Source organism: Kockovaella imperatae, assembly GCF_002102565.1.
Source record: "Kockovaella imperatae strain NRRL Y-17943 chromosome Unknown BD324scaffold_2, whole genome shotgun sequence".
NCBI lineage: Eukaryota > Fungi > Basidiomycota > Tremellomycetes > Tremellales > Cuniculitremaceae > Kockovaella > Kockovaella imperatae.
Window position 1 is genome coordinate 1,751,463 of NW_019028942.1, and position 18,655 is coordinate 1,770,117.

Consider the following 18,655-nt stretch of genomic DNA (forward strand, 5'->3'; position numbering starts at 1 on the left):
CTGCGGCTCCCTTCTCACTATGTACCTCTTTACACCAAAAAACGAGATCATATACCCCTGGCTGGCAGGTCCAGTCGATGGACTATTGTTTTTGACGATGACGACGAATGCATCATGGACATTACATGTGATCGCTAACGGCCTACATCAGTGACACGCGCGTGCCTGTCTCCCTGCCATGATCACCGTTACCCATCATCCCATCGCGACCTCCGAGGAATGACCTGTAGCTGATCCCGTGTCAGCGTGTTGAATAAGGGATAAACATACATGTTGGACAGGCGATGATAGTCTGCGGCCGATACGGACGGTCTCGTGGACACCAACGAGTGGAGGAGGTGTTGTTGCTCAATCACGAGCTGAAGAAAGTCAACATTTGACTCAATGATTGTTTTTACCTTTGGGACTGTTGACAGATCGTTCTCTTCGGTTCTGGACTGTGATGCCGATAGACGAGAAACCAGTTCATCGAGCTGAAAATCATCAGTTAGATCCGAAGAACGATCTTGGCAGCTTACTCGACGTGCCGCGTCAGAATCGTGCTCTGCATCCAGCGGGGCAATCTGTTTCCAACCTCTTTTTGCATTGGGTTCGGGCTTGGGCACATGGCCATTCGCCTTTCCTTTGCCTTTCCCCTTCCTTCTGATTTCGGTATGGTCTTCGTTAATCTCTGACCGTTCCAAGTCGCGGACAGACGACTGTACCACCTCAAGATGCGCATTGTACATGATGGCTTGAAGATCAGCACCGGAGAACCCTTCCGTATCATGTGCAATCAGTTCAAGATCGACAGTCTGTACGATGTCCATTTTCCGAGCAACAGTCCTGATAATCTGGTTTGCGTCAATGAATGCCCAATACCGAAATTCACCTCGAGTCTATCTGCGTAGCTTGGCATGTCACAAAGGACGGCTTTGTCTAATCTCCCTGGTCGGAGCAGTGCAGGGTCAATCAAATCAGGACGACTAGAGTTCGAGTAAGCGAGAGGCGAGGTAGCTGTCTCGTACCTGGTGGCTGCGAGCACATAGACCCCTTCAAGACCTTGAGCGCCATCCATCTCAGTCAACAGCTGATTAACTACTCTGTCCGTAACTCCCGTCGAGTCATGTCCTCTATGAAGTCAGAACGGCTACCACCAGGGAGCATGCTCACCGCTTTGGCGCGATCGAATCGAATTCATCGAAGAACAAGATACAAGGCTTGGCTCCAGATGCCCTCTCAAACAGGTCGCGAATGGCTTTCTCGCTCGCGCCAATATACTTGTTAAGTACTTCTGGGCCTTTGACAGAGATGAAATTGAGGCCGCATTCCTTTGCTACGGCGGACGCGAGGAGAGTCTTGCCGCATCCAGGGTACCCGTACAGCAGGAGACTATGCGGGTCAGATTGATCAGAACGCACAAAAGATAACTTACCCTGATCTCAGTCGTAATGGACAATTTTGAAAGATTTGCGCGTATTTGGTAGGCCATTCCAAAGTCTCCCGAAGAACACGCCTTGGCCCCGCCAAGCCTGTGACTCGTTAGCGAAAGTCAGGATGACAAGAACGATGACGCTGACCTCCAATGTCCGACCAAGAAACGGTAGACTGCTGCAATTTGACCCCTTTCAAACTGCTCGGTGAGAAATTTTGCAGTGATGCGGCGAAATCATCCTGGGTGAGATTGTCCTGCACAGCGTCAGACCGTCTCGTCACTGAGACTTGCCTTTTGATCGTCTGACAGACTTCGAATAATAGACTGCTGTACGGCCAAATCAATCAGGTCTTTGAGATCTGCGGGTGAATATCCTTCAGTCTCGCCAGACAAGCCCACAAAATCCAGCTCCTCTGAGTTTGCGGTGGCTGGTACAGCGCTCGCACCAATGGCCAGTCTTCGAGCGGCGACGCTCCCACGGAGTATCTGGTCAAGTCAGTTTGGCGACAGAAGCCCATCAGACGTACCTGCTCACGTCTCGCCTTATCTAAAGGCGGTATTCTGACTTCCTGCCCAAAGATATGCTTTGAGTTCAATAGTGGATGGATCGCGCTCTTATTGGATGCCGTCGCAACGACGAGCAGCCCTCGCGGAATTTGAGCAGTTGCGAACAAGCGGCAAAACGTGTCTGTCAACGACGCAGAGGTGGTCGAGGAATTTAGCTAAGTTATCAGCTATGTGCCGCTGCTGTATGTCTGAGCAGACTCACTTCATTCTGCGGATGTAAAAGATGATCCAGTCCGTCAAATACCAACAAGACTGGCCTACGACGTGTGGCATCCTCGAATATTTGGATTAATTTGTCTTTCAGCTCTGACGTTCGACCATCCAAGTCTAGCGTGGTCACATCATGGTAGATGGGCTCTGATGAAAGGTTTCAGTAAGTCAAGCTACGAATGGTTATCTCAACCTACCAGCCAAGATGTCACGATCAGAAGAAAGTGCTCGGGCCAAGTATCTGACCAGGCTTGTCTTTCCGGAACCTTTCGCACCAGTTACCAGGAGAGGACGTGGAGAGCTAGAATGGAAAGCGCGGCATAGGTACCTTGTTGCGGTGTTGATGATCGTGTCATATCCGATGAGTGGCGCCAGAGGCTCGTTCGCAAGACTACTTCAATGTTAAAGAGCTTGATGTTGACATGGTGCTTACAAGTCCGCATTATAAGAGGTATCTGCCTTTCTTCGGGAGGAGGACGGGGAATTCACTGTCTTTCTGACTCTACTCTGTCCGTAAGAGGAATGCCACGATAGCCGGCGGAATAGTCTCTCACCTGAGCCACGACCATGAGGTCCAAGCTGCGACTGGAGTAGCTGTGGTCACGACATGCCCGTCCGGGACCTCGTCCCATGGTAATAGGTATAACTCCACTCCATCTTCCTCCTCTGATTGGTTCGTGTTCGCCACATCGTCTGAATTCGCCTCCCTGATGACGCTCTTGTCCTTTGCATCCGCCCAGCTTTTCACATTGATGTACAAGAAGCCCTTCCCCCCGCATTGTAATCTCTGACGTACGCGTAAGATCGTGTTCACTGAGGCAAAGGCTAGATTTTGCGATTTGGCTCCTCCAGGTATGCTATTTACCTCCCATTCGGGCGTACCCCAACCGCCTGCAACATTGGAAGGTATGTGTCGTAATCTGACACTCGGTCCTGCGCCGGGCCTCTTGCCTTTACCATCCCTGGTGTTACCAGAATCGGCCGCTCTTTCGGGTTCGATAACTGTCCTTGGATGGTCTGGAGAATTTGGTTCCTTCTTGCGCGGTCGAGGTGCAACGTAGATCTCTGTGTCTGGTCCAATGACCACTGCGGAGTCCTTCCCTGAAGGGCTAGTTTCGTCTCCCGAGAGGTCAGCCGTGAGGCCAAGACGCGAGACTAAGAGGAAGTACCTATACGTATGCGAATCTTAGTGTTACCCAGAACCCACACGTTAACTTCTTGTTTCGGACGAGCTGCTCGAAGTTGACCCAAGAGGTGGTTTTCAAGAAATGAAGCGTGCTCCTCCTGGGGTTCATCATGAGCTCAGTCATCGTAGCTTATGTCTACGGATCTCACAAGGATTTCCCAATCGTCCGAAGACAGAGGCGTGACCGAGACGGATTTGGCTTTCGTTGGTCGATTTATGATGGAGATTTCGACCTGATCGTCCAAGTCTCGTCAGTCAGAGGTCTAGGTCATCGTGCAGACTTTTGAAGCTCACTGTAGTCCCTTCTGCCCAGCCTAGATCCATTGCCACCTCTGGGTCCACCTCGATTGTCCCTATGGACCCCTCTCGCCCTCCTGCACCTGCATTCCCTATACCCGCTAACCCACTACTGAGTGAACTGGCTGAGGCGAGTCCAGACCATCCCAGATACCCTTCTTGCGGTCTCCTGCCACTGCTAGACGAAGAAGAAGCGATAGGTGACAGGTGAAGAATGATACCTTGAGGTCTCTACACGCCTGTCAATGTGAACTCAGACTAAAGGTGGAGACTGACTGACCACTTGTTGTTGTGCCAGGGTAGCATAGAGTGATAGGGGCAGATGAACCAGATTTGAGCGAAGCGAACGATACTTGATCGTGGCTCGTTTGCTCATGACTCAGTCGAAGCCTCAACAACTACGGCTGGCTAGGCGCAGAGGATATGTTCAGAGCTTGAGACAGGATAATGATAACATTGAACTTTTGGACTGACCGGTTATTATAACATCGAATGACCGAGAGTCCCGTGGCGGCGAACGATGATGACTATGCAATGCATGATGATATGACTAGTTGATACAGTCCAATGGTAGTGGTTATACAACTAAGCACACTCCCGTCTTGCTCTATGCTGTCCTTCTGAAGTTCGACTGCATGGTTTCAGCGGTGGAAGCTCCAACTCTGGCTTGATATATCGGCAAGATCCTATCCCACCATTCGGGAAACACCTTCTTCATCATCACCATCGTACTGTCCCTGTACGCGTCCCACGTAGACGTGAATTTGACTAAAATTTCGAGCGTAGCAAAGTTTGGACTTGGGGCACCATCGAGATTCTGTCTCATTTCTTCAAATACCATTGTTTGAGCTTCCTCGAACTGATGAGCTCGACATAGGTTCTCCACTCGGCCATTCCATATCCTCGGGTCTGATGTAAATCCATGATGTTTGGCCCACACCCATACGGATTCAGACGTTTCTCTCCCACCTGAATGCCCTAAAAGATCGAGGACGATGGCCAATGAAGCGGGATAGATCCGACGTGCTTCTTCAGCCGGTAGACGTACACGTCTCTCGGCCAGTTCTGTCCACACTGCAAAGCCGGCATCATGAGCACCGACCCGATTATACGCATCCATGATGGTGTTCAGCATCTCGGTGTTGATCTCGATAACAGGATCCAGCTTATATCGAGTGTAAAGCGCCCCAATGTGAGAAGTAATGTTACGCAGTCGGTTCTCGAGCATTGTATTACTTGAAGCCCCACCTTGAAACAGTTTCCGACTCGTCGTTGCTAGTTGACCGTACCGGTAGATCAAATCTCGGTAAAGCGATTGGGGTGGCGAAAGTCCAGCAAGCTGCATATCAGTCATGATTTGAATGAGTTGCGCCGAAGGAGGACACGGCACTGGGTTATTGTCATCCGCCGGATGGAGATTGCGCATTTCATCCAATACGCGCTTGAATGTTGACGCGGTGAATGATAGTCCAGAGCACTTGAGCAAATCGTTGTAAAATCCGAATGCAATGCGATGGGATGGCGAGCGTGAGATGAGAAGAGGGAGAAGGGCGTTGACGACGGGGCTCGAGAATCGGATTTCTTGCTCAACTGCCTCTCTGAGGATCTCCCTAAGGGTATCGAGATCACACGTTTTTGGCGACAACTGCGCAAACAACATGGTTTGAAAGATGCCCAGAATGTTTTTGACCTCGTCCTCGTCCTTAAAGGCAGGTTCAGGACTGGCCAACCAATTGTTATACACTTCGAGTGCGTCTTTGATAGATGGAGGTTGAGATGCGCAGAGCTGATTGATGAGCATAGACGCTAGCTTTGTGTCTATGATGATCCCATTTCCGCGGGCGATACGATACGCCTGCATGGCCTGGGCTCGTTGATCCAGAACTTCAGGCTCAGCGGTCTTTTCGGACGAGGCAAGCGGTGCTTCAAGAGGCATATTTCGACTGCTATCACCGGAATCACCGAAGATCGCAGACGCCATCACCTGGCGCCAGACGTCCACAGGGCAGACCAGCCCGAGATCCGCCTCAACGGAAGCGATGGACTGAGTGACGGTCGCTGCATCGACTATTTGTGACCCAGAGTGTTGCCTCGGATCGAGCCGGTTTCGTATAATGTCCAACAGCGTATTTGAGGATGGCTGCAATCCGGTATCGATCATTCTTTCTGCTATTTCCAGCAAGTGGGTCGCATTTCCAGAGGCACTCGCCATCTCACACAACGTCTCCCATTGAGCTTTGCGGAGCCCTTCGGGGGATTCCCCGTCCCACCTCGAAGTGATCTGTCGAGCCTGATCCAGACGACCCAGCCGAATGAGGACAGCAGCGAGGTGAGCTTCTGCAAGGGGCTCGAGGATTATGCCAGCACGGTCCAGGTCCTGATGGAGCGCGTCAAACTCCTCACTCAGCCCAGCTGCAGGTCCGTCCCTTTCCAATCGCTGTCGAAAGTCCAATAAGAGGAGCTCATAATCCTCAGCGTCCAGTTCCTTGGTCGATCGGATTCGAGCCACGATTTCCTCCACATGCCCCATCTTTCCTTCCACTGCCAGTCTCAATAATTGACTCCAATCGACATCAGCGGGATCCATCCCGTCCAGAAGATCAAGCGCATCGTCCATGCGTCCTGCTGAACAGTAACCCGAAGCTAGGGCGGAGTGATGATCGGTGGATAGTTTGACCGTGAAGAATGGTTCCAGATCGTGGTATATCCTCAACAACAGCTCCAAAGCTTCGGCTGAATGCTCTTTGAATGTAGCCAAAGCGTACATTCCTTCAAGGAGATCGTCCGAAGAAAAATACTGTCTCTTCTCGGCTGGTAGAGCTGGATCGAGGTTCATAGCGTGGACGACCATGTCGTAAGCTCGTTTCATGGTTGGTAGATGATGATGACGTCCAGCGTCGAGAAACTCTTGTCTGGCCGTCGCGAGTGATAAGACACGTTGCTTACTTTGACCAGATCCAACGCGAAAAATGTCTGAGAAGGCGAGGGAGGGGACGGTAGCGTGGTATGATCGACTGGAGCCGGCACAGGGAGCGGAGACGAGGATCATCGAAGAAGCCTCGACATAATATTCGCCCCTCATTCTTCTGCATCTGGGCGCGAGTCAACATCGTGCAATACAATCTCTTGTCCAGACCGAACTTACGTTGACGATGACAGACTACTGGTGGACCGTATACCGCCATGGCTAGGGTCGAACTGGAATCTCGTTCTAAACGCGATTGCAGCTTGTCTCCGTTTCAATATAGCCCCGGGTAAAGCTCTAGCTCTGATACCCATGATTTTGAATCTGTCTGCCACTGCTCACGATCAGCAGTAGATGTAGCAGGACGCTCTCGATGTCATCTGGGTCGGCGATGGTTGCAATTGCTGGGCTTCAGATCACGTGATGACCTATTATGTATCTTATCCGATCTTCCCGTTTAGATTAACCTTATTTTCCAAAAGTTTTCGGCGATTTAGACCATCAGATTGACCTCTTTCAATCGTATCAAGGACCGATCCAAGACAGGATCTTGCAGCGAGTGACCTGGCTAGCAGCATCGGTGGCCACCACCCATGTCGCTTCCTTCTGTCATTCGATCGTCAGCTCGACGCACTATCTGCAGCGTCTGCGTCGCTTCATCCTCTCGGCACACTCTCGCCTCACCTCCGATTCGCCGATCATTCAGGACAACTTACCGGAGCCTTGCGAACGCAGTGGCATCTACTTTGGACGCCGATGAAGAGCTCCGCAGCTCCTCAAATCTCGACCACACACCCTCTGATCTCCCGGCACGCAAGACCAGTCGGTCTGTTGCCGGGCAAAAGGCCAAGGGAAAGACATTTCAAGCTCCGAAAAGTCGGAAATTCACTGCGTCAGCGTTCTTACCGCCAGCACCACCAACACCACTGGAAGTCGCTCGACGTATACTGGCAAGGTTGCCAGAGTTCTCCAAATCAAAGCGACTTTCAAGCCAAGTCCATGATTATGGCCTGACGTCTGAAGAAGAGAGGGCGTCGATCGACAATTGGGCATGGACATTGGATGATCTCCTCAACTCATGCTCCAATGATGATGCCGAGGCGAAGGCGGCCTTCCAAAGATCAGGCTTCCAATTGGATCGCCTGATTCAGAGTATAGCTTCAGCAGAAGAACAAGGACTGGCGGGATCAAGTCAACAAGCTATCGAACATGCCTTGACGAGGAATTACGTCCAAGCAGCATCTCGCGACGAGGCTGTCAAAACCTCTACTCGAGATCACCTTCGGACGATTTTATCATTGACCGATCTCACTAATATCGCCTTCTCCACAGCCTTTCTCCCTGCGCGTTCGATGCGCCGCCATTTCCATCTTCACTTGGGACCGACCAACTCCGGTAAAACCTATAACGCTCTAAAAGCTTTAGCTCAGGCGAAGTCAGGAGCCTATGCTGGTCCGCTCAGACTACTGGCACACGAGGTTTGGGAGCGATTGAATCAAGGGACGGTTGGAGGACTCGATGGACAAGGAAAAGCGTGCAACCTGTTGACAGGTGAAGATCATCGAGTAGTGGACCCTACATCTCAACTGCTCAGCTGTACGGTGGAGATGCTCCCGCTGAGCAGAGCAGACCCATACGAGGTGGTAGTCATCGATGAGATTCAAATGCTCAAGGATGTCGCAAGAGGCGGTGCTTGGTCCAAAGCTTTGATCGGCGTCAAGGCTAAAGAAATTCATCTGTGTGGTGACGAAACCATGCTGGACATGCTGTCAGGACTCATACCCTCATTGGGAGACACGATGGAGGTTCATAGATACGATCGCCTCACGCCGCTGAAGGTTGCCGACAAGTCGCTCGGTGGAGACTTTGGAAAGTTTGAAAAAGGAGATTGCGCCGTCACATTCAGTCGAAACAATATCTTTGCGGTCAAGAAACAGATTGAACAAGTGGTTAGTCGGAAATGTGCAGTGGTGTATGGTGCTCTTCCGCCAGAGACGAGAGCTGAGCAAGCGAGGAATTTCAATGACCCAAATACACATGAGGAGATCTTAGTCGCTAGTGACGCCGTGGGGATGGGCTTGAATCTGTAGGTCGATCTCGTGTCCATAAGTCACGCTGACTCATTACTTAAAGCAAAATCAAACGCCTGGTGTTCATCAACCTTACGAAATGGAATGGAAGTGCCGAGGTACCCCTGACTCTCACTCAGATCAAGCAGATCGCCGGTCGAGCAGGCCGTTTTGGGACGCGTGATAATGATTCGGACAAGCTGAGGACGGCTTCCAAGTCCCACGAAGACAAGAATGATTACATCGGGCTAGATGACGCTCCCGATGAGGGCGGAGTCGTCACAACGCTTCACGACTCGGATTTACCACTACTTCGCGAGCTTTTGCCTATCCCACTTCAATCTGCTCGTCAAATGGTCATTGACGTTCCTACCGAGATTATCGCTCAGATGGCCACTTTGCTTCCACCTTCCACTAAATTCTCATCCCTTTTACAACACGTGTCAACCTTGGCCGTGGTCCCTCCTAATATGACCACTGGCGCATTGGACCTCTCTCGTGGACCCTCCGAGGTCATTGATGCTTTCGCTAGCCATTTGTCTCTACACGAAATGTCGGTGTTCAATGCGGCACCGGTCAATCTCAAGGATCCAGTCTTGAAACACATTTTGGGGACAACCATCCATTTATACACAAGGACGAACGAAGTGAAACTCAAAGACGTGTTTCGTGCTTCTGAGCTTCCGAAAAAACTCGATGTGATCGAAGCGACCTTGGCCATCTTACCGCCGTTACCCCCTGTTCTCGGAATCGGGCGTTTACCCTTGCTTCCACCGATCGTTATCTCCTCTATCCCATCTCTCGAAACTCTGCACAAGGGTCTAGTCCTCTACTTGTGGCTGTCATTCCGACTTCCGCTCGCCTTTCCTGACCGAGAGGCGGCTGAACAGCTGAAACAAAGGTGTGAAGTGGTCCTCGAAGACTGTATCGAGCGGATCCCAGGCGTCCGTCAGAAAAAGCATTTGGAGCGGACACGCGAAGGAGACAGAGCCGTTGCCAATTGGCGAGCGACATTTGTCGCCCCAAACGGGACGAAAAAGTTTGAAGGCAGTGATCCCAAAGGTGTCCAATGGGTCGAAGAAGCCATTGCTCAACGATTGAAGAATAAAGGAGCTTGGAACGATAGGGGTTCTGCTCCTGACCCCTCCAAATGGCTCAATGAGGTCGATGGTAGGGGACAGGGACAGCCGCCTGCTCCTCCCAGAATCTCTGCTGCTTTCAGGAATCAGAATCTCAAGTATCGCCTTGGCAAATCCCGACATTCTCCCGATTTCAAGGCCCATTCGGGTTGGTATCCGGCGGATCCAGCTGCCCCCAAGAAGACAGCTTCGCATACTCATCTTCTCTCGGAAGCGCCCAAGTCAGAAAAGGCAGGTATGGAGTAGACCACGATGGGGGGCTTTCTGAACTGTACCCAATACGTTGTACTCATAGCATATGCAAATTTCACCGCTTGTTCGTCACTGCTCTAATCTTCTGGACCGGGACTGCATAGGAGAGTAGCCTATACACAAGGGTAGCTGACCGTCGACGGAATCAAATTCTCCTTCGCCTTTCGCGTCACTTTTTGTTGACAAAAACCGTCCAAAGTGGCTGGTCAAAACTGAGAGTGCTGCTCGCTGCTGGGCTGCTGCTGGCTTATCCAACTGCTTGCACTCAAACTCCCCAAACTGGCTGGCTGATCTGACGTATTCGATCGAGGAGGAGGAGAAGAGCAGCAGCGATAAAATACAGATCATACCGAGACATCCATTGTTTTTTGATACATCTTCTTCCGCTCGCTCCTCTCCGAAACATTTCCCTCTCAATCAATCACCTGATCTCTCTCATAAAGTAGATCACTGAGATTACAGTAGCTTTGGTGGTCGAGGAGAACAAGGTCTCGAGTGTCAAGCAACATGGCGTCCTCGAAACATCTCGCTGCGGACTCACTCCCAGCTTGGATACCGCTACATCATTTCAACGAACCGAGGTGGAATTATGCGACAGGTCTGAAGGTCCTCGATTTAAGTCAGGGCAGTCTGTGGCTCTTTGTTGGAATGACAATGTTCAACCCAATCTTTTGGAACATTGTCGCGAGAAATGGTGAGTGTTGGGTCTAAGGGGGAGAGTGAGATGTTGGTATGAAAGAGAAGAGAGGAGTTTGGTCCTGTGATGCCGCAGGTTCCAGGTGCGACTCAGGCAACTGCCTGTCGCTCCATGGAACCCCCGAGCTCTTTGGCTTCTCATCCAGCTGACCTTTTTACCCTTTCCAAGAATACGAGAACAAGACCATCACACGGATTGTCAAGTCTCCATATGTCGGATGCTACATCTTGGCTGGGACCATCTTCACCCTCTCCGCTACGAGAGATAGCATGTGAGTGATTCTCCTATTTCTCTCCGCTCATTCCCGTCCCAGGTACCTCGCGGCCATCAAGGATCAACCCGCCATGGCCTTGTTGAACAACTCTTTGGTCAAGGCCATTGGGTTCGCTACGTTTGCCGCCGGTCAAGTCTTCGTTCTGAGCAGTATGTGGGCTTTGGGAGTCACTGGTGAGTGTCGATAACCTGACATGTCTGGCTGGGCGTTGAGGGGCCGTCTCCATCTGCTTAGGCACATACCTTGGCGACTACTTTGGGATACTGATGTCTAAACGCGTCACTGGATTCCCATTCAACGTCCTCAATGACCCAATGTATGTTGGATCTTTCCTTTCTCATTTGGGAACAGCACTGTGGTACGAGAGTCCATCGGGAATTCTCCTCGCCTTTTGGGTACTGGCAGTCTACATGGTCGCGCTAACTTACGAGGGGTGAGTGAGCGAGGCTCTTCATTGACTGAGGCTGATGTATCCCGCCCCCCAGACCATTTACAGACAAGATTTACTCTAAGAAATCGGGTAAAAAATCCGCTTCTGCAGCTTCGACGCCACGTAAATCTGCCCGGAAATCGATGGTGAAGAAGGACGAAAGTTACGCCGACGCAGTTGCCAATGGAGGTCCTGGAGTTCCTTCGACTCAGGCAAAAGTATCCTCGGGCGTCCAACCTAAACCTGTTGGTTCTGTCGCCGTGACGCCGAGGAAGACGAGGACATCAAAGTCGGACTCCACGAGTCCTCACATGACGAGAAGTCGGACGGGCAACACGCCGGGAGCGAGGAGGGCTGGGAGTGATGAGTAGACAGAGCAAGTGAGGCGGGCGGAGCGAGAGTAATCGATAACGTCAGCGAAGGAGGATTGATGGAGTGAGGCGTTGGATGAGGAACGGAGAAGGAGCAGTTATGGCGGAATGAGGCTAGGACAGCAAGCGAGACCGGAATGTTGAAGCTGGAGGGAGGGGAGACCAGTTCTTAGGATATCATGGACTCTGCCTGCAGAGAAGGTCGAAGGGTCCACGGGAGAAAGGAAGAAAAGAGATCACGATACCCTCTTGGACTTTGATATACCCTTACAAGCCCTAATCTGAGATATACCAACCGATGCTTGATCTACTTCCTACCGTACCTTTTCCTCTTTGTTCAGCTTCGACAGTCTTACCTCACGTTTCCCAGTATGTCGCGGGGACCTCTGAGCTCTCAAGGGATGTGCAGTGGTAGTCTTTGACAGTGAACCACCGGGTGTTTGTCGCCACTCTCCACACGATTTTGCCGCTCGAGTGGAGGTCGACCAGCTAGCTGAAAGGCACACTGCAGTTTTGACACTTTGCACCATGTTTGATCCTGGACCAGATGACTAGGCTTGTCGCAGGGTCGTGATGGCTCGGATATCATCAGCATGGCATCTATATCCAGAGCAGCGCCTCCTCCTGGCTGGTCAATGCCCCTCAGTCGGTCCATAGTGTCCCTCCCCAGGCCCACATCTTCTGAACTTAGATCTAGTATTGTCATACCTACACTCCCTTCCGTCCTCCAAGCACTGCTGCATAACGCCCTCGAAGCGAAAGCATCCAAGATCACAGTATGGATCATGGACCCGGGTACAGGCGGGGTAGGCCTCAGAGTCGAGGACGATGGGACTGGGATTACCAGGTCGTCCTGGGAATATGTAGGAAAGAGAGGCTGGACTGGAAAGACTGCGAAAAACGCAACGAACGGAGGGACTTATGCGTATGGATACAGGGGAGAATGTGAGCAGCTCTAGTAGCCTGGTATGCTGGGTGATAAGCTGAGACCCCTCAGCACTCGCCTCTATCGCTTCGTTGGGGTATTTAGAACTCAATAGTCGAGCTGTCGGGTCCAGCGAGACATATACGAAAATACTCAAGGTCAATTGTCATCTCATCACCCTTCGCTCTGTACTGATCAGGTGCACAGAATGGAAAGGTCATTTATACTGGTAGAGCCTCCAGAGCTCTATCAACACACGGCACAGTGATCACTATCAAGGACATGTATGAAAACGTGAGCCGCGAAAGGCATGTGTCCGCCCTCAGCTCATACCTCTGTAGATCCCCGTCAGGCAGCGCTCTCTCGCTCTCGTCTCCTCAGCATCGCTCGTCAATGGATGTAGAAAGATCGTTGAACTCCTGGCGCTCGTTCACCCTGGAGTCAAGTGGTCACTCTACGAGGATCACGCTATCGGGACGTCAGCGGGACATTCCAAGTCAATCTTGTCACTGCGTGGAGTGAGCCTTCAGGATGATGGTGGAGACTCATGCATGTTCCAGGGAAAGACCAGCGCGGATATATTCCGGTCATTGTATGGCAGCTTTGGCGTCGAGGTAAGTGCTATTGACACCGAACAGAGACTGACTTGGTCTGTAGAGGGTCCAAAATATCCGAGTCTCAGCTGGATTTCGTCGCATAGATGGGTTCATCAGTCTCGGATCAGCAGTAAACAAGGTAAGAAGCGTGCAATCAACGGTCTGCCTTGAGCTCATTGTCGAATAGGCACACCAGAACCTCTGTATGTCTCCTTGTGTGCCCCTGACATAATGGGTAAATACTGATTGACCCAATAGACATCAACGGCTGCCCTCTCGCCCGATGCGATCTCCACCATATCATTGCCAAGCGCTTCTCGAAGAGCAGATTCTCAATCATGACTGCGGATGATGCCTCGGACAGAGAGATGACGAGTAAGTCTTGCCTTGACTGGCCTGAAGGCGCAGAGCTAATTCCGACCCAGGTTCTCGCCGCTCGCCTAGGCGTCTAGAACGACATCCCATCTACGTACTGAATGTTTCTCTTCCGTCCGAGGATCTGGACAATGCTTATGGACCGCAGAAGAACATATTTGGGCACAGGGTGAGTGAAGATCATTGATGTCATTTCACCCGCTGACTGCCGTGTCAGGACGCTGGCTCGGTTCACGCTCTCATTCTTGCCGTCATTGATGAATTCCTCAAGCGACACGAGTTCATCAATTCCAAGACCGCGCCACAGTCACCTGTGGCTTCGATACAGGCTTCCCAGTGTCCCACTAAAGCCTCAGAGGGACCAGCATATTCACCCGAGAAAAAGTCTTCAGTGGCCCCGTCCAGTCGAAGGGGTGCACCCAGTCGAATGTCTCTCAACGACCGGATGGATCGCCTGTTCACGCCTTTACCCGCACCTTGCACACCGTGCGACGACGGCCGGCGATCTGCGCCGCCTCGACCTCTCAAGCGGAGAGCTGATGGATCGCTATCTGTGCCGGAGCCAGATGTGCAAATAGTCCCGAAGGAATGGGTCGATCAGCTTGTTCGAGACACTGATGCTCATGTCTTTGGGTATACGAATCAGCAGCGCGACGACACGCATTATCACCATCGGGTGAGACTGGGGTCGACTTCTCGATTGCTCGAAAGACTTGCTGCGTCGAAGTCTGGTGGACATGCAGCAGAAGACTTCGAGATCACAGCAGAGAGTCTCAGCCATGCCCATGTAATTGGCCAAGTGGATCGAAAGTTTGTTGCGTGCTCCGTCACAGGCCGACTCAAAACGGCATCAAGTGCCACTGGAAATGTTCGACAGATCATGGTCCTCATTGATCAGCATGCCGCGGACGAGCGGGCCTCCGTAGAACCGATCCTCAGCGATCTGTGTCAAGGTTTCATCTCTGGCACCTTGCAGACTGAGTCACTCAAGACTCCGAGTACGATCATTCTCTCCCGAGAGGAGATGCGCACCCTTCGACATCCTGGAGTTGTCACTCTTCTCGAGCGATGGGGCATTCACCTCGACCTCTCTGTGTTCGACCCTGAGACTGTGGACCTGAGTCAGGTCAAAGTGACGCGTGTGCCTGCTGCGCTACTTTCTCGCTTGGGTCGGAAAGAGGGGGGAGAGATGACCCGATTGTTGAGGCAGTACTTGCCCTTCCTAGACGAACAACAAGGAGAGATCGAAGGGACTCTCACTCTCCTGGCAACGGGGACGCATTCGTCAGGTACGACGCCCGTCGACTTCACAGACTGGCGACGAGTTCTACGATGGATGCCCACTGAGATGCTAGATCTGGCCAACTCCAAGGCGTGCCGAAGTAAGTTTGTCACAGAACAGCAGGGGGAACAGGATGCCAAGCTGAGCTCTGTGCTTTTCCAGGCGCCATCATGTTCCAGGATAGTCTCGCGCTTGATCAATGTCAACGTCTTGTCTTTCGACTTGGTCAAACTCGATTTCCTTTCGTTTGTGCTCATGGTCGTCCAAGTCTTGTACCGATCACTCCCATAGAGAGTCATCCGCCCGCCTCTACGAGGACCATCGATTGGGCTCAGTGGGCAGAGAAGCATGTGTAACACTCTGATAATGATAGAAGCATGACCGACTTCGTGTTGTACAACTATATACTACTCTTCATGACCACCTCTTGAACCCCATCCAGTCGATAGGATTTGATCGTCCGCCACATTTAGCCGCAACTATCATGACGTGTTACTCGATCTTCTATTGCCACGTGATTATCACGGGTTAACGGGGGTTGCATCATTTGTTGTCGTCGACCATGGAGGTGAACCTCAAAGAAAGCTCACATGCTTCAACACTTCATCTGCTCTAGCTTCAGTTGTTTGGAACAGCTTCACGCGCAGAAGGTCACGGCTTGAGAGCTCGTGCAAGGGCTGTCAGGGGATCCTGCTCGTCGTTTTGATTACCTGGTGACCGGGCAATTCACACTTGCACGCTAGCGAGCGGCACTGATCACTTCCTCCGATAACAATGACAACCATGTCATCTCAGAGTGAGTCGTTGGCTTCATTGCCCAAGAGACGAGATTATTCACGTGTCTATCTTTCTCAAACTTACGCTCTTGGATTGCAGTGTCTATTGGGCCCGGACCGACTGGCACTTCCACGGCTGGCTCCCTCGTCAACAACAACAGCAACAACAACAGCGGCGGCGGCGGCGGCAACCATGCTCGACCTCAACCGCCACCTGCTGCTCCACCTTCAAAATCAGAGATTGAACGCAAACTATCTTTCAAATCTGCAGCCAAGTCATCATCATCATCATCATCACGTGCGGTGGGAGATTCTCCAAAGAAGAACAAGGTGAGATACAAAAAGAGGATCCCCACTCCCACTATCGATGAAACATCAGATCACCCCTCTTTGAGCTATCGTTTCGCTTAGGAAATGTGTTGGGCTGACGCGTCTACAGCAGAGACAAGCGATTCCTCCGTCTGCGTATCCTCTTTCGGGGAACGATTCCGATACATCTACAGTCTCCCATAACTCCACTCAACCTCAAATGACCTCTCCCACGTTACCCTCGAGCCCACTCATGACTCCCGCTCCAAGCTCTGGTCTCAGTTCCATAGCGGAGCGCGAGAGGAAATCTCGGGCTGCCAGTGGATCAGGTGTAGGCGGAATCGGATCGGCAGGATTTTCCGGCGAAGAGATGGATACTACAGAATTGGAAGACGTAGAGGAGGAAGAAGGAGGCGACGAAGAAGGTGAAGGAGAGGAGAGTGATGGGGTGGATGAAGCGAAAGGAGGAGAATTACAACGAGGTATGGAGGGCGAGCGGATGGTCAAGAGTGGCTTCTTGTACAAGAAGCAGGAGAGGCGCAAGGTGGGTCGGCTAAGCTCCAAGGACGCCCCTGCTCCGTGCTAATGGACCCGCAGGCATGGAAGAAAAAGTGGTTCGTGTTGCGTACTGGCAAATTAGCCTACTACAAGGATGAAAAGGTCAGTGGGCCAACTGCAGCGATGACCCAGCTGACAGCATGGTAGGAATACTCGCTTCGACGAGTCATCGATCTCAAGACTGTGCAAACTGTTGCGCCGGTGACCGTCAAAAAGCATCCGTTCACATTTGGTATCGTGACGCCTAAACGGACCTTCTTCGCCAAGGCTCTGTCCCAAGATGAGATGGATGATTGGGTCAGGACGATCAACAATGCCCGTAGGCGCTTGTCTGAGCGAGAAGAGGAGGACAAATCCCGAAAGGTCAGCGCTGCTACTTCGAACCTCGTTGCGAGTGGTTCTCTTCCTCGACAGGACCGTCGAGCCAGTGTCGACGATCAAGGTACTTATCCCGCCATGACACCAGGAGGAAGCATGACTACATCACCAATCACGATGACGGGAGGAAACTACCTTTCTCAAGCGGGCTCTCCAATCGCCTCGTCATCCACTTCCCCAGCCGTGTCAAAGCCCATGAACATACCCATTCAATCTGGCGAATACAATCTTACCTCCCAAGTGGCACGTTTGAACCTCTCTGGATCCGTCTCACCTACCATTTCCATGGCCCCAAGATTACCATCTCAGCGCGTTGTGTCGGGTGCATCAACTAGACGGGACCCATCCGCTTCTTCCTATGGTAGTTCCGCAGCAGCGCCTCAGGATTATTTCGGTCCAGCGATTGTGAATAATGCCTTGTCAAACTCTGGAACAACGTGGAGCCAACCTGCGCCAAGTTCAGACGAGGAGAGCTTTTCGGATCATCCTCAAAGTTTGGCTGGTACATCGTTATCCGCTCAACCGTCGTTGACCCTCAACATGGGTCATGTTGCGCCTGTCGATCCGAAAAAGATCATCTTACAGGCGTACCTGATGAAGAGGAGTAAAGGACGAGGGAGGAAAGTCTGGAGAAAGCGATGGTTTTACCTGACTTCGCAAGGCTTGACGTACACCAAGTCCCACATGGTGAGCTTCTATCTACCTGCGACATTGCGAAAGAATTCTGAAGCTGATTCATTGCAGGACTCTCGTCCACTCCGGTTCATTCCACTCAGCACTGTCCTTGACGCACTCGAAGTCAACCCCGACGACGACCAAGACCTGTCCGACGAATCAGATTCCGACGCCGGAGATGCGGGTTATGTTTCACCTGTCCTCTCTCGTCAATTCACAGGTTCTCGACGATCACGCAGACCCGATGACACTGCTCGACCCGATAAGCCCGGTATGGGTGAAAACGAACATTTGTTCCGACTCATCACTGCCAAACGGACCTTTGTCCTCTGCGCTCCGTCGGAAGAAGACGAGATCAAATGGTTAGCCGCATTCAGAGCTTTGCTCAACCGGGAGAGGGAGAAGAATAGATTTTCAGCTACTGGCTCGCCTTTGTCTAGTCCCGCTCTCGATACGGGTCCCGGCAGATTCGCCATGGCTCAGCAACAATATCAAAAGGGTCCCAGCGTGGCTCTTTATCCACCTACGCCGTCCACGACGAGTACCGTGCAACTTCGATCACCTTCCGTTTCGGAAGGGACCAATAGTCTTCCTGTCACAGCTACGTCTCAAGGACCGCCCGTGAGTAGCAGTAGTGCATCATACACGAATCCAGGGATGAGAGCTAGAAGTGCAACATATATCGCCAAGGGGGCAGTGGCGGACGTGACTAGGCGATTCCATCCTGAGAAGGAAGGTCAGGCCTGAGGAAGGGGTGGGTTAGGTTTTGTTATGCCCATCGTTGTCGTCCTGAGATCTGGTCTGCTTTTCGTCTTCTTGTATCGAGCGTCACATTTCCTTCGCTACGTATAATGACGATCTTGTCTGTAAGGGAGACTGGCAGATATGCATGCAACACTAGCCAAAACCA

The 18,655-nt window shown here is 51.8% G+C and overlaps 6 protein-coding genes across 6 annotated transcripts; 4 read left to right on the plus strand and 2 right to left on the minus strand.

Annotated features, from left to right (window-relative positions):
* Positions 1-123: 123 nt before the first annotated feature.
* BD324DRAFT_644646 (P-loop containing nucleoside triphosphate hydrolase protein) lies at positions 124-4,128 on the minus strand. The gene is made up of 19 exons (XM_022017598.1): positions 3,955-4,128; positions 3,672-3,905; positions 3,527-3,610; positions 3,361-3,475; positions 2,746-3,310; positions 2,625-2,693; positions 2,389-2,585; positions 2,184-2,338; positions 1,942-2,136; positions 1,706-1,900; positions 1,560-1,668; positions 1,415-1,511; positions 1,153-1,371; positions 1,008-1,112; positions 872-965; positions 519-833; positions 399-473; positions 271-359; positions 124-230 (listed from the first exon to the last, which is right to left on the minus strand). The coding sequence occupies exons 1-19, from the start codon at positions 4,048-4,050 to the stop codon at positions 143-145; spliced, it is 3,096 nt and encodes a 1,031-aa protein (XP_021874053.1). The 5' UTR covers positions 4,051-4,128; the 3' UTR covers positions 124-142.
* A 68-nt stretch (positions 4,129-4,196) lies between these two features.
* On the minus strand, positions 4,197-7,003 carry BD324DRAFT_617122 (hypothetical protein). Its single transcript, XM_022014884.1, has 2 exons — positions 6,820-7,003; positions 4,197-6,766 (listed from the first exon to the last, which is right to left on the minus strand). Exons 1-2 carry the CDS (start codon positions 6,951-6,953, stop codon positions 4,282-4,284), a joined length of 2,619 nt encoding a protein of 872 aa, XP_021874054.1. The 5' UTR covers positions 6,954-7,003; the 3' UTR covers positions 4,197-4,281.
* A 229-nt stretch (positions 7,004-7,232) lies between these two features.
* On the plus strand, positions 7,233-10,093 carry BD324DRAFT_575889 (P-loop containing nucleoside triphosphate hydrolase protein; the record flags this gene model as incomplete). The annotated part of the gene is made up of 2 exons (XM_022013152.1): positions 7,233-8,725; positions 8,773-10,093. The coding sequence occupies 2 exons, from the start codon at positions 7,233-7,235 to the stop codon at positions 10,091-10,093; spliced, it is 2,814 nt and encodes a 937-aa protein (XP_021874055.1).
* Positions 10,094-10,174: 81 nt separating this feature from the next.
* On the plus strand, positions 10,175-12,168 carry BD324DRAFT_271407 (phospholipid methyltransferase-domain-containing protein). The gene is made up of 5 exons (XM_022012340.1): positions 10,175-10,793; positions 10,965-11,067; positions 11,110-11,243; positions 11,305-11,503; positions 11,556-12,168. Exons 1-5 carry the CDS (start codon positions 10,607-10,609, stop codon positions 11,869-11,871), a joined length of 939 nt encoding a protein of 312 aa, XP_021874056.1. The 5' UTR covers positions 10,175-10,606; the 3' UTR covers positions 11,872-12,168.
* On the plus strand, positions 12,024-15,536 carry BD324DRAFT_271424 (hypothetical protein). Its single transcript, XM_022012341.1, has 11 exons — positions 12,024-12,816; positions 12,869-12,954; positions 13,004-13,090; positions 13,138-13,314; positions 13,357-13,410; positions 13,454-13,531; positions 13,580-13,595; positions 13,651-13,767; positions 13,818-13,936; positions 13,985-15,149; positions 15,212-15,536. Exons 1-11 carry the CDS (start codon positions 12,465-12,467, stop codon positions 15,403-15,405), a joined length of 2,445 nt encoding a protein of 814 aa, XP_021874057.1. The 5' UTR covers positions 12,024-12,464; the 3' UTR covers positions 15,406-15,536.
* Positions 15,537-16,132: 596 nt separating this feature from the next.
* Positions 16,133-18,649, plus strand: BD324DRAFT_617135 (hypothetical protein). The gene is made up of 5 exons (XM_022014885.1): positions 16,133-16,155; positions 16,205-16,678; positions 16,732-16,794; positions 16,840-17,757; positions 17,815-18,649. Exons 2-5 carry the CDS (start codon positions 16,355-16,357, stop codon positions 18,490-18,492), a joined length of 1,983 nt encoding a protein of 660 aa, XP_021874058.1. The 5' UTR covers positions 16,133-16,155; positions 16,205-16,354; the 3' UTR covers positions 18,493-18,649.
* Positions 18,650-18,655: the final 6 nt, after the last annotated feature.

Coding starts and splice junctions, on each gene's coding strand:
- BD324DRAFT_644646 (XM_022017598.1), bottom strand. CDS start 4,050: ATGAGCAAACGAGCCACGATCAAGTATCGTTCGCTTCGCTCAAATCTG. Junction 2,586..2,624: donor ACCTCTTATAATGCGGACTT/GTAAGCACCATG, acceptor TTAACATTGAAG/TAGTCTTGCGAACGAGCCTC. Junction 231..270: donor TATCATCGCCTGTCCAACAT/GTATGTTTATCC, acceptor ACACGGGATCAG/CTACAGGTCATTCCTCGGAG.
- BD324DRAFT_617122 (XM_022014884.1), bottom strand. CDS start 6,953: ATGGGTATCAGAGCTAGAGCTTTACCCGGGGCTATATTGAAACGGAGA. Junction 6,767..6,819: donor AGTAGTCTGTCATCGTCAAC/GTAAGTTCGGTC, acceptor ACTCGCGCCCAG/ATGCAGAAGAATGAGGGGCG.
- BD324DRAFT_271407 (XM_022012340.1), top strand. CDS start 10,607: ATGGCGTCCTCGAAACATCTCGCTGCGGACTCACTCCCAGCTTGGATA. Junction 10,794..10,964: donor GAACATTGTCGCGAGAAATG/GTGAGTGTTGGG, acceptor ACCCTTTCCAAG/AATACGAGAACAAGACCATC. Junction 11,068..11,109: donor TCCGCTACGAGAGATAGCAT/GTGAGTGATTCT, acceptor TTCCCGTCCCAG/GTACCTCGCGGCCATCAAGG.
- BD324DRAFT_271424 (XM_022012341.1), top strand. CDS start 12,465: ATGGCATCTATATCCAGAGCAGCGCCTCCTCCTGGCTGGTCAATGCCC. Junction 13,411..13,453: donor ATGGCAGCTTTGGCGTCGAG/GTAAGTGCTATT, acceptor CTTGGTCTGTAG/AGGGTCCAAAATATCCGAGT. Junction 13,937..13,984: donor AGAACATATTTGGGCACAGG/GTGAGTGAAGAT, acceptor CTGCCGTGTCAG/GACGCTGGCTCGGTTCACGC.
- BD324DRAFT_617135 (XM_022014885.1), top strand. CDS start 16,355: ATGACCTCTCCCACGTTACCCTCGAGCCCACTCATGACTCCCGCTCCA. Junction 16,795..16,839: donor CCTACTACAAGGATGAAAAG/GTCAGTGGGCCA, acceptor ACAGCATGGTAG/GAATACTCGCTTCGACGAGT. Junction 17,758..17,814: donor CGTACACCAAGTCCCACATG/GTGAGCTTCTAT, acceptor GATTCATTGCAG/GACTCTCGTCCACTCCGGTT.